Source organism: Aythya fuligula, chromosome 11 (assembly GCF_009819795.1).
Source record: "Aythya fuligula isolate bAytFul2 chromosome 11, bAytFul2.pri, whole genome shotgun sequence".
NCBI classification, from domain to species: domain Eukaryota; kingdom Metazoa; phylum Chordata; class Aves; order Anseriformes; family Anatidae; genus Aythya; species Aythya fuligula.
In genome coordinates, this window is record NC_045569.1 from 7,590,999 (window position 1) to 7,604,872 (window position 13,874).

The 13,874-nt window shown below is 36.4% G+C and overlaps 1 protein-coding gene across 12 annotated transcripts in view; it reads right to left on the reverse strand.

Moving 5' to 3' along the window:
• The window catches only part of HERC1 (HECT and RLD domain containing E3 ubiquitin protein ligase family member 1), a 105,288-nt gene that overhangs the window by 49,625 nt on the left and 41,789 nt on the right, over window positions 1-13,874 (reverse strand). For 11 of the 12 annotated variants that reach the window (XM_032195046.1, XM_032195055.1, XM_032195053.1 and 8 more), the window contains exons 22-25: window positions 12,050-12,221; window positions 10,039-10,345; window positions 8,522-8,642; window positions 8,162-8,213 (exon numbers count right to left, since the gene is read on the reverse strand). In XM_032195046.1, the coding sequence (XP_032050937.1) occupies window positions 8,162-8,213; window positions 8,522-8,642; window positions 10,039-10,345; window positions 12,050-12,221 (652 nt within the window). The remainder of the gene's footprint in view (window positions 1-8,161; window positions 8,214-8,521; window positions 8,643-10,038; window positions 10,346-12,049; window positions 12,222-13,874) is intronic. The other variant, XM_032195051.1, reaches the window with a different exon arrangement.

Below are 13,874 nucleotides of genomic sequence, written 5' to 3' on the forward strand. Positions count from 1 at the left end.
CCCTGGCTCAAAAGACCTTTCCATTTGTACAGAAAGGGAGTGTCTGGAGACCTATAGAGAAACCTTAAGAAAGTTTAAATTCAATTCAAAAGTCTGTTTTGAATTATCTTAAATAATCTACATAGAATTTTGCAATATTAGTGTCTCTTGTGCCCAAGGAACTACAGATATTGTCTGGAGAACCACAATCCACTCACAGTACTCACACAAACTTAGGACAACATTCCTACCAACCATTCCCCACCACTTTTTTCCTGAGACAAGCCAAAAGGCCATTCTTCTGTATCACAATCCGCACATTCCTACAATTTACACATCCAAAATACTGTGAAGTTTTGCTTTTCCTTTGTAAATTAGTTAGCTGACCTCCATGAAGCTGACAAAAAATTATCTGGCAGGGATATGAATTATGAAAACCTCTTCACATCCAATTACCTTTTCTGTGAATAGTGTTTATGTGCATTTGTATGGCATTCCTTACACTTGCTACTAAGCAGATTACAATGGCTTCAGAAAGAAGCATCACAGTACTTAGGTCAAATATGACCTAATAAGATAATTGACCAAAAATATAAGGACAAAAATTTATTCTGAATAATGCAGAGATATTAAAACATTAATTTTAAACACTATTTTTTCAAAGTTGAATGTAACTTCTACATTTCTGCTGGTTTATTCTACATAGTAATATTACCTGGCTTAAAAAGAACTGTCTTGTCTTGTCTACTTTGTCTTGTTTAATATGAGAGAATTTACAGAAACTGTTACTCAGTTTTACAACTTACACCTGATATCTATATTTAAAACATAAGTAAAGATAAATATGGCCTTACCCTAATTTTAATATTAATTCTTTTAGTACTTGTTTTAAAACTCTCTATTAAAAGCTAAGTTACATGTATATGCTGAAGTGGCAGCTAAGAAACATGAAATATAAGGGACATCATAAATGGGTTCTAAATAATTTGGTTTCACCAGAGAAGGAGTTTCCTAGCATATGCATGCTGAAGAGAGTCCAGGGGAGAGAAAAATTGAAACCTCAGGTTTCCTACAGTAAGCACAAGCCAAATCAGTACCAAGTATACCAAATGCTGCCTATATACCAACAACTATTTCAAAAGTCTTCAGTCTAAGCTCTTCAGTCTTTCTTCCACAGCAGGAGAGGTTAAAGCCTTCCAAAGTGATGTTAGCTTCCTTCTCCTCAACCTGTCCTATACTGTACCATGCCACTAATAAGCACAGCACAGAATCCAAGGATTTGTAATGAAGCACAAAACAATTCTGATGCCTTAAACCATAACCTTCAGGAGATACCCTTTCAAGTATTAACAGAACATCAGAAGACAATTTAGTTTTGATAGCCAACAAAAGAACTAATAAGATCACCCATCTACGTATTAATAGAAAACTAAACTATTTCACATTTGAAAAAAGATTAGGTCTTAGCAAATCACTTCTAGTATTAATTGCAAAAATATTTAGATGTAAAAACAATTTTAAATTGTTTCAAATTAGGATAAAAGTTCAAGAATTAAGAGTTACAGGCTAAATGTAAAACAAGTGAAGACATAACTGAAAATTTAAAGATTACAAACAAAGAATGTCAGAAGACAAAGTATATGCTTACACTTCAGAATTAAAACATTTAAGAATTAGGGCCAATCTAAAACAAACTTCCTTTTTCTTGAAGATGTTAAGTATCAACAAAAGAATCAAAGTATGCTTGTGTATTAGCTTAGCTAGATTCTGTGCAATATCCATTCCACAGAACTGATTGCAGCTTAGGACTTCTATAAGCCTTTACAATCACATGAACAGAGTTACATATAAGAATAATCTTTAAGCTTACAGTAAAAACAAAACAAACCAAAAAAGTGTACTTGTCCTTATAAGCCAGCTTTTAAAAATGAGTTTTCTAAATGAATGTGGCACAGCTGCAATACACACTTCATAAAACATAAAACATGTAGGGAAGCTATAGAGAAAAAAAAATAAACATGCCATCAGGTACTTGCTTGAAGCTCTTCTTTTTTCTGGGGCTCAACTGGCCAAAAAGGAGTAAATACACTACACCACACAAGAATCAGAAGACAAAAGCACACATTTGAAACAGAAGACAATATATTCATATCTCTTCCTCGTTTTATACTGACTTAGACTTAAATGACCATTCTCATCTCAATCAATACCTCTATACATCAAGCAGCAAAGTTAGAAAAAAAAAAAAAAAAAGATTTATTCCCGTTTTTAATTAGTATACCCTAGGTGACAGACTTTCTAAATTTTCTGCCATCTCTGCAGGGAAAAAAAAAGCATTCCTTTTAACACAGGTACACACATACACCAATACATTTATGTCCCTCACTCAAAATGATCTTCAGTTTCAACTTCAAAACACAGAACTCAGATCAATATAGATACGCCATTACATTTCAATTTAATTTAGATATAATCTAAGTTGTTGCTTTTTTAGTCACTCTGTTGTGTTAGTAAAGTCCTACAGTACACACAGGCATGCTGGAATTGACTGAATTAACATTTAAATGAAGCAATTATCTGTCCGTAAATAAGTTTGTGATTGTGCTGCTGAAAGTGCATTCTTTACTACCAGATATTTAATGCAATGTACAGTATCCTACAGGTGCAACATTTTGAGGCATGCTCTCTGGGTCTGCAAAACTGAAGATAAATCTAGGCAATGAAAAAGAAAGCAAAAGGGCTTACATATCAGGGGAAAATATTTATGTGCTCATCACCCCTTACGGCAAAAGTTTTGAAAAAGAGATTTTTATTTTGCAGGAATAGAAAGAAAAGTTTACTGATTTGGATCTAACTGAATAGCAGCAAGGAATAAGGTACTCAGAGGATCATCAGGCTGAAGTAGAAGTAAGTCTCATTTCTGAGCAGATACAATAAATGGAGAAAGCAATTAGATTAAAGATTGGACTGAGTGGCTAATATGTTAACTGAGTAAAAAGACCAAAAGACAATGCTTTCCTTTCACACTCAGCTGCAAGACCACAGGAACAACTTACAGTATTTTTTTTTAATGTTGGTTTTCTATATTGCAATTTATGAATATGAACAGCTTTTATACCATAAAAAAAAAAAAAAATCAGACCAATAGTGAGATTAGGTTACTGAGAAAAAGTGATCTGAATTTTGAATAAGTTGCTGAATTCAATAAACAAATTATAAAGTAGGTCAACCCACTTCAGAGAAAATTACTTTCACACCTGTACAAAAAAAAAAAATCACTCACCAATACCCTACACACAGTGCATTTTTTTCCACACTTTGCAAGGATGTACTCTACACAGACTGCTGATTGCACTGCAGGAAAGTAGGAAAGGGAAGACAGAGAAAGACACCCATTCACACATTCAGCTTTTCTGAGAACTAAAAAATTGGATCCATCTAGTCTTAACACGGTTTCCCATAGGATCCTACTGGACAAAATGTCCAGTATACAACTTGACAAAAACATCATACAATGGGTGAGCGATGAAGGGCAGGGCTCAAAGGGTTGTGGTAAATGGGGCCACAGCAGGCTGGCGGATGGTCACTAGTGGGGTCCCTCAAGGCTTCATTTTAGGGCCAGTCTTCTTCAATGTTTTTATAAACGATTTGGATGTAGGACTAGAAGGTGTTCTGAGCACATTTGCCAATGACACCAAACTTGGAGGAATTGTGGACTCGGATGAGGGTGGAAATGCCTTGCAGAGAGATCTGGACAGATTGAAGAGCTGGGCGATCACCAGCCACATGAAGATTAACAAAAGCAAGTGCTGGGTCCTGCACCTGGGATGGGGCAACCCTGGCTTTACGTACAGACTGGGTGACAAGACGCTGGAGAGCAGCACCGCACAGAGATCTGGGGGTTGTGGTCGACTACAAGTTGAGTATGAGCCAGCAGTGTGCCCTGGTAGCCTTATCCTGGGGTGCATCAAGCACGGCATCACCAGTTGGTCTGCTCCGCGCTGGTGCGACCTCACCTCGAGCACTGTGTGCAGTTCTGGGCACCACAGTAAAAGAAGGACATTAAACTGCTGGAGAGTGTCCAGAGGAGGGTGACAAAGATGGTGAAGGGCCTATAAGGGAAGACGTATGAGGAGCGGCAGAGGCCACTGGGCCTGTTCAGCCTGGAAAAGAGGAGGCTGAGGGGCGACGTCATCGCGGTCTACAACTTCCTCGCAAGGAGAAGTGGAGAGGCAGGTGACCTATTCTCTGTAAACACCAGTGACAGGACCTGCGGGAACGGGGTTAAGCTGAGGCAGGGGAAGTTTAGGCTGGACATCAGGAAGAGGTTCTTCACAGAGAGGGTGGTCGCACACTGGAACAGGCTCCCCAGGGACGTAGTCACTGCACCAAGCCTGTCTGAATTTAAGAAGCGACTGGACTGTGCACTTAGTCACATGGTCTAAACTTTTGGGTAGACCTGTGTGGTGCCAGGAGTTGGACTTGATGATCCTTATGGGTCCCTTCCAACTTGGGATATTCTATGATTCCATCAATACCTTAGTAACTGACTAAAATTGCCACCTATAGTAACAAAATAAGAATATCAAAACGATTTATTCTCTGATGGTTACATATGGGATTGATTTGCTCCTAGAGGAAAACAAAGGTAATAACTATCTCAAGTCTCCCTTTTAAGATTTGATTGGCCTGAATATACTTGGGACATGACTAATCCCAACTGGAACTGGCAAACTAATCATCAATTCCTCTCCATTTGAACAATTTTGTAGCATTTCAACTGAAAGTTGTTTAAATTCCAAGTACGTAGCAAGATTTCTTCTTGTCTTCTTTGGCAGTTATCAAGAGGGAATTTTCCTGAAGATAGTATATTGTTTGATGTCAAACAGGTGTCAATAGCACCAACAGGGCAAGGCAGTGCTTTTACAATTAACCTTTAAAAGCAACATGAGTGTCTACAGCTAATGGCACATTTTGAAAGGTTCACAGTGATTAGTAGCTAGTACTCAGATGAAAAGGACCCTACAGCAGGCTGATGAACCCCAGAGAACAAAAGCAGTTGGTTCTTGGAAATTTTATGGTCTTCTTCCTACTTACCACCATTATGTAGCAAGCAGTGTGGTTAAATTCTAGTAAACTTGTTAAGAAGTGCCCACACACTGAAGAAATTTGTTTTAGGAAAAATCACCTTCGAAGTCTCCAGAATAGCACAGCTTACAGGAAAATGTATTCACCATTTAATGGTGATAGAAGGAAATTTCTCCAGAAAAAAAAAAATCCTATCCAATTAGCTCTGCTTGTCAACCTCCTTCACACAGTTTGTGGTTTGAAGGAATAAATGTATTTCAAAGGACTGCTACAAACTACAATCAGACTTATTCTCAAAACCAGATGTAAAAGGAAACACAATTGACTTTGTTTCCCTTTAAATTACTTCATAAATTTAATCTGAAAAAAAATAAGAAGTGTTTCCTGTGGTTCTTTAAGATGCCACTTCTTTCCCGCCTAACTGTGCCAACTCAACATTCATTCCAACAACAGTTTGAGAACTTCAGCCTTTAGTTCCTTAAAGCAACAACGGTTACTTCTGTTTTGTAGAAATAGAGATGAGAAAACATGGGAGGCTTTGCTTTATGTTAACTGTAATCTGAGAAGCATTTCCCATATGTACTTCTGCTCTAATTCATGATTATCTTCTGCATCCAAATTAGACATTTCCTCAACCATCCATACGGCGTGCATGTTTCCCTTCTCCCATTTTCCTCATTAGGATTTATTAGCATAAACACCTTCCACATCCTCCGTTCAAAAGCAGATCATATGCAGAGTGAGCACAAGACACAAAATTGCACATGGAAAGAACATCTAAAAATAAAAAATAAAAAAAAGCACTTGTTTCTCACAAAAATGTTGAAAATGTATAAATGTCTAGGCTGGAGAGCATCTTGAGGAGCAATGCAACAGCATTCTATTGGTCTCTCCTTCTACAGTTGTTTACCTATGAGAAATGGAAGACTAGCCTACTTTTAATATTTCAATGCTTAAGAAAAACAGCAAATTCAAATAGCTCATTCTTATGGAACTCTTTTGCCAGCAAACTGGGATGGAGCACAGCATAAAGACAACATGCTGTGAAAATTTACATTTCCCCCATTCCTCAAGCTGAGGTAAGAGTGAATATGATGTCCCCTTTGTCAGTGTACATAAAAGCATATCACAAGAATAAAGATGAAACTGGAGGGGTTTTGCCAATCAAAACATCCTTGACATGCACTGCAGAACCTCTACAACTTCAGAGTGCTGGCTATATTATAAGGAGTAAGGAGTGGACAATACAAAACGTCTTCAAGTTATGCCTTGAACAAGCACCAGGACATGCTTGCACTGTACAAGACCAACTAGGATTCCCAAAACCAAACATCTGATAAGAAATGAAGGACCTTAAATAGCACAACACTGAATAGTTTTTCTGCTTGATCAAACAGATCTTTGAAGATCTTTTTCTGACCCTAATGTAAGTATCAGGAAAGTTTTCCAGTAAATGGAAGCAGTGTTCACTGGATGAGTCTGGTATTGGGTATCAACCAAAATGGGCATATATACCTTCCAGGGTGAGTGAAAAGTTTTCACTGTTTTATGTTGACAAACCTCCAGTTGTTAAAGCCAGACTAAAAATCTTTAGGTATGATGGATGGGACAACAAAGTAAGTCCTCCACAAGAAGGCAACAGGTAGCAGTACATAAACAGTTTCGAAGCATGCTATCTGAGCATCTTTAAATTCTGGATAGACCAACTGCCCTTACCCCTATTTCTCCTTTGTGTTGCAAACTTGGTACAGAACCTTCCTGTGTTATAAGAAGCCTCTATACAACGGTATGCTGATAAAGTCTATTCTTGCATTGCTCCTTATCTCCTGGAACCCATGACCCAACAACCTTCTCAGTCTAATCAACAGTTCAGGAACCATAACCTGTACAATACACCACGTCTCAGACCTAACTCAAGATGATTTCCTGGATTACTTATACGACATACTTTTAGAGGAAAGAGAGTACAGAGTCTGTATCAGTTCTCTAACAGCAAAGCTAAAAATGGTGGCTTCAAAGAGTATGTTGGAGATCTGGGTGCTGACAGAGACTCTATCAGATCTCCTAACACTGAGAATGCTAACATACATCATGCTGTCACACTGTGAACAGCTCTAGGAAATTTGTTTGTTGAATGGGTTCAACTGAGTATATGTATACAAGGAATTCCTTTCCGTATTACTAAATTAAAGCATAATGAGTGTTGCCACCGATAGTGTGATTTAGGATTCCAAAAGACTTTTAGAAGAAAGCTACCTCTCAGTACTCTGCTTAATGATGAAGGCCATTAAACCAGAACTCTTAAGTTACCTAACAGCATTCAGGCTTACATAATTAAAGCACACCCTAACTCAACCTAATTCCTGTTAACCTTTTAGCAAGGATGTAACAAATACCATGGAACAGACATAATTTGTCATTCTAGCAATGACTCTGCATCATCCAGAGTGAAGCAGGACTTTTTGGTCCCTGTGTAAACATGCATCCTTTGTTCTGTCTACTGCCACCTGAGAAGCAGCTAATGTAGATTCCCCAAAACGAAGGCTAAAAATCTGATTTATAGGGGAGTAATGGGACAAGTGGTCGCTTGGTTCTGTAGGTGTGCTGGTGTTGAATGATGTACAAATTATACAGTACTTTCTAGATAACAGTTCTCAATGTTAAAGCACATTTTAAGGTAAATTATCAACATTAGCACAAGAATAGATCATTCAACTTGATACTGAACTTCTCTGCCATTTTTTTTTCTTAAAGTTAAGAGTGAAAACAGAGTGAGACTTCTAAATTCATTTGAAATCACTGAAATCCTCACTTGCTTCAGAAGAGAGCTGCAATTCTAGAAACTAGAAGAAATGATTATAACCTAGGAAACATTACAACCAAGCTACAACGCAGTCAATGTTAGCACAACAAATACAAGGTAAGAATTACATAGAAGGTAAGAATTACATACAACATCATTTTTAAATACTCAGTTTTAACTTTCTGTCATTAATGTACTGTATTTAACTGCAAACATATTTTAACTTAAGAAATATTAATGTATTTACTCTGATCAATATTCTTCAGGTAAATTGATATTGATAAAACTTACCCCTCTTTCTGTGTGATGACACCAAATCCAAATCAACATTTCGTCTTCCACTCTAGAGTAAAAAAGTAATAAAAAACTCATTCTCTTAAGTGGACGTACATGGTGCATAATATTAGAGTGTTTAAAATACAAATCCCCCTCAAAAATAAGAAAACGAACAGAGCTGTAATAATTTAAATTGCTGTTTTACCAACCTTTACTTTCTCTTAATAGCAGTTACTAGTTAACAGTTATTGGCAGAGACCCCTGTACTGAAACATAGCACTAATAATAATGAATAAATGACAAATGTTTAACATGTATTTCCCACCTAGAAAATGTACCAATAATCTCCAAGGCATATAATGCTATTTTACTCACCAGTGAATAACCTTCTTCATCGGATTCTGGCTGAGATAAATCAGATTCACTTCTTGACTTAATCAGTCTATAGTTTGAGTTTGCATGGATCGAGCAACTCTCTGCAGTAAGACTTTCACTCCTGCCTCAGATGTACCAATGAAAAAAACCACGAAGAAAATACTTGTATTAGCCAAAAGTAAGTTGACAGGCAAATTCAGCAGATACCAGTTTTATTTGAGAGAACACTATCATGGAGCAATACAAAACTACATCAAAGAGGAAAAAAATGGTCTGATGGTTTTGGTTATGCTTATAAAGGTTATTAATAAATTTTGTTACTTCTTGCCACCCTTATTGGTCAACTGAATGAATGGTAACTTCGAATGACTGATCATTACATACAGTATACATAAGCATTTCTGAACTAAGAGGACAAGAAAACAGAGAGAAAGTGGGTAGAAAAGCACCACACTTATATTAAAAAAAAAAAAAAAAAAACACTGAAAAAATGCATCCTAAAGTTTATATCCACAGATGAAAGCCACTTTGACAATGAGAGAGACAGACATTTATGCTTTAGGGACCAGACTTCCCAAAGGAGGCAAAAAGAATAAAAGGGTACTGAATAGCTATAATCTTACTCTGAACTTTCCATCACTACCTTCATATTAAATAAAACTGGAAATGTCACAGCAACAAAGTTTCTCCACACTAAAAGATTAAGTAGACTGAGAAGTTCACTAGGAGCACTAGCTACCAAGAACTGTATCCAAATTTAATAATTTCCATGTTATATTCTAACACACACACACAGATTTGTGAAATAAAAAGTTTACATGGACCGAGTTTAGAGAAAAGTTCTGTTACCAAGAAGATCTTGGTTTATGGAGTATTTATACGTTCTGACCTATACACTTCTCAAATCTAATGAGCTATCTGGCTTTATTTTGTTACTCTTCCACACCTAACAACACTGTCTTGCACATGCCAAGATAGTAGGAATACTAAAATTAATCACAAATGACTATTTTTTCATAATAAGCTTTGACTCTTTTCTTTTTAAGCATATACAATGTTTTTAGACATTACAATAAAAGACATAGCTTATGGTTCAGGAAAAAACAAACCTGGTAATAGAACATCTAAACACATGAATAATTTTTAGGAAATACAATGAATTTGTACATTATCTGTACAAATTATCTGTACACCAGATGATCTGGACTTTATTACTATTCATCAATAAGCTCAACTATGAAAAACAGTATGGTCCAAAAAAAAAACAAACAAAAAAACACAGAAAACTCTTAATTGAGTAAATGTGGACAAAGAAAACTGAGAAAAAGACACTGATCTCAAAACCACCACCACTACCAGCAGCAAAAAAAACCCCACACCAAACCATAAGCACTGCTCCATTTTTTTCTAAGAATCCTCAGAGGATTTTTTCTAAGAATCCTCAAAGGAAAACTGAATTATTTTGATCTGAAAAGGAAACAGAAGAGTTAAATATTTATGTATTCAGTGAACCACACCTCGTCATGAGTCCAATACTCTCAGGAGCAGTAGAGGGAGGCTGCTGTAACTGTCCATCCTCCCTTCGTTTCTGGAGTTCCTCAATAACAGGGCTCACTCCCAGGATCAACAAGGCACATCTGTGGATCACAGAGTTGCATGCAGCAGTATACACATCTTGACCTTCAGTCAGATCAGTGCTGATTCTTCGCTCCTGCTGAGACTGAGGAGGTTGGTCATCAAGTCTAGTCCCTGTCCCAGTGTTCATCCTATCTCGATCCCGACTGCGAGCTACTTCACGGGCTGATAGGAAACATTGAAATATTTCTGTAACATGCAACACAAAAAGAAGGTCTTAACTTCTAGACAAAATTACACAGAACAAAATATTCATCTATAGCTGAAGCTAAAAATGTCCCATTATGAAAAGCAACAGCTATTTTTTGAACATTAAAAGAATGCAGTAATACAAAGCTATAAGAGTAGTCACACAAACGGCTTAAATAAAGCATTTACACAACGTTAAGCTTAAAACGAAGGGGACAATACGATTTGACAGAACACTAAACACGCTTTTAATGTCTTACTGCAATCCAACTGCTACGTGGATATTATCAAAGAGAAAGAGATTTTTTTCATGCTATCCTTTTAGCAGACATATAAAGCAATGCATCTGTAAATCTGTGTTCCTGAAAACAGCGCCTCTGTAATTCAATACTGAAACAATTTAATGCTGTTATTAGCTTTGGTTAGTACAATGAAGATGCTACCAAAATTGTCAGCCTTCACTTAATTCTTCCTTAATTCTGCTGTTGTCTTACACAGATTCTTCTAGAGAAGTGGTATGAGAGATTGCATCATCTCTGTCCAAAGAACCGAAGATCTCTTGATTTAATCATTTTAATTTTAAACATTCAGCTTCCCTTTGGAAAGTTAAAAATAATTCCAAACACTTTCTCCATTGGTGTTAATAGCTAGAAGCAGCAAGAAGTCAAAGACGGGAATTGATCAGCTTCCCTCAGGAAAAAGCAGCAAAAACATTGGATGTGCTGAGCAGGTAATGTGTACACTTTTTAAAATCATAAAGGATATGATGCCATGCTCTTCAACCACATTGTGCACTTTCAGGAAAGTCTACTACATTGTGGATATGATGACACATGATAAGGAAACTAAAGGTGTTACATATTTTGGTGTGAAAAGATCCCCAAGAGGAATATGGGAGTCCTAACAAGGAATATAAGCACTGCCACCAAAATAGGCAAAGGCCGGCAAGAGATATACATTCTAACAGTATCTAGAGGAACAGTGTTTGGAAGAGAAAAATAAATAAAGTTATGGAAAATATTCCAAGACAGACATTTTTATAGGTTATATATACATTCCACTATAATCTTCCAGTGCTAACACAACTTCTGTCTTTGAGAACGGTCTTTGGGCAACAACAGAAAAACACCTGAGTGTGACTGGATGCTGCCTCACTAAAACTGGAAGAATTAACTACCTCACTGACTCTAATTACAAGTCCAAGTCAGCGTAACAACAACAGTTTGTGAAGTTCACCTTTTTTGGTCTTTTTTTTCTAAAGAATTGAGCTTTTTTATTTTTGATTTTTTAGAAAACCCATGGGAAACTATTGCAAATGTTACAGCTATTAAACTTTGACTAAAACCTCAATGTTTTTAATAAATTCAAGATACTCAAGGATACAAATGAATTCCATCCAGTCAGTCGTCCACTGTTACAAACAGCAATTTTTTTCCAAACTTCAGAACATTACTCTTCAAAGTTTATGATGTGCAAGATTAACACATATAAATGCAGCAATAAATCCTATATATAAATACTGACCTAAAGACTTCTCTGACCCAATAAAAGCACTACTTCCTTTTATAAAAACTTCTATCAATGTTTACACAGAAAAATATTTCACAGTCTTTTCAATCCTTTTTTCCTCATTCTACTTTGAGATAAAAATATATTGTCCTTCCAAAGCACATTACACTCTTGATATACACAACTAGTACTTACTACCAGCTGTCATAACTTCATGTTCTCTTTCCTCTTCTTCGTCTTCCTGTTCTGGGTGTCCTTCTTCTCTGTCACGTTCTGCCTGCTCCTCCATTTCTGCTTCTTCATCAATTGTACGAGTAAAAGAATGCTCCTGAGTATCAATGTCAGCAGATTCTTGGTTATCTAACATCTTGATTAAAAAAAATCAAAATCTACAGTGAGTTAATTCTCACCAAAATAAAAGCTGAATATCAAAGCAGATAGGAAAAAAAACTTCTTTACTGCCATGTCAAAAAGATATTTGTGATACTATGTGAACAGCTATTTATATTCAAAACTGTAAATACTTAAGTTGGGAAATCTAAATTTCCTCTAATGACTTGTATTCAGACTCTTTGTAGAAAAATCTCTCCTTGTACGACTTACTTGGACTTGACTGTCAAACTTTGATACTTCAATGTTTAAAAGCGTTAGCAAACATATGCTGTTACCTCATAAAATATTCTCCCTTCAAAAAGGACAGGTATGATAAAACTTACTTTGATGGACAGAATTGTGTTACAACATTTTTTATTTAAATTAATACCCAGTATGTTCCTTTTTTTTTTTTTCTTAACATTCCTGAATTCACAGAATACTCCCTATTATTTCAAAATTAAAAGATGCAACACCCCAAGATAAAATGCAGTAGAAAGGCAGTAATCTTAGAACTGTAATTTAAAAACTCTTTTTGTTTTAAGAGAGATAGCCAAGCTAGAAATTTAAACCCAAACTACTGTCCCAGCCAATTATCCTACACATGAAAGAGACAAGCAGCTCAGAAGCAACTGCTTTAGAATTATATTTTCCTACAAAAGCCCTAAGACGTAATTTGGCAATGTAACTGCTGAACAGCAGAGTACTTTCTACCTAATAAGACAGTTTTCCAATGCAGAAAACAACTGCAGACAAACTGAAAATGGCAAAGGTTTAAGTATAAAACATAATTACATTGGAGGTGTTAGAATATTTTAGAAGGTAATTCAGCCTACAAATCTTGGGCCACACATCCTACCAGCAAAACTATCAAACCGCTCCTTCTAAAGGAATTTACCCTTTCCCAAAGAACAGAAGGTCTTGGTAGCAGCAGACCATTGTTACAATTTTATTGGGACCTCTGATCTGCTGAAGTTATTCTGTAATTAAGAGTGTGTGTATCATGCAAATGCGGAACAGCTATTTTTCACAGAAGTCTTAAATATGAGATCTTTCTGATGCAACTCACCTACTACATACCTTTAGATTTACTCTGCTGCATTTGCACAACAAGCTTGAGGATTTCTAGAAGGAATGGAACTTACCACGCATGCACAATACTTTACTGTGAGCATACACAACAGCTACAGCATGAACATGAAGCAGCAGATTTACTACCTGTGTAAAATGACCACCCTGTGTATGCTTGGTGAGCCAGAGAACCACCAGACTTAATGTGTTCATACTATCCTGTGTACCCACTCTACACCCAATACTTTTAGAAGTGCTGAATCTATTGCAAACATGTTAAAACCCTACCATGAAAGGTCGGATGAAGATACAAATGCCATCTCAGAATTAAAGGGAAGAAATGGACCTATGTTATTTTAAAAAGTTTCAGTAATGCTTTATAAAACAGCTAAAAAGCCTCATAATCTTGATGCCACATAAGAACCTCCTTGATCAAAAGCATCCCACTTGTAAATAGCAATTAAAAATCACTCAGAGAAACCTAATCCTAGTTTAAGGACTATCTTGTAATACCTAACCGTCCCCAGCATCAAGTAATTCAATGAACACTTCCAGCATCAGTTCTGACCAGGCTTAG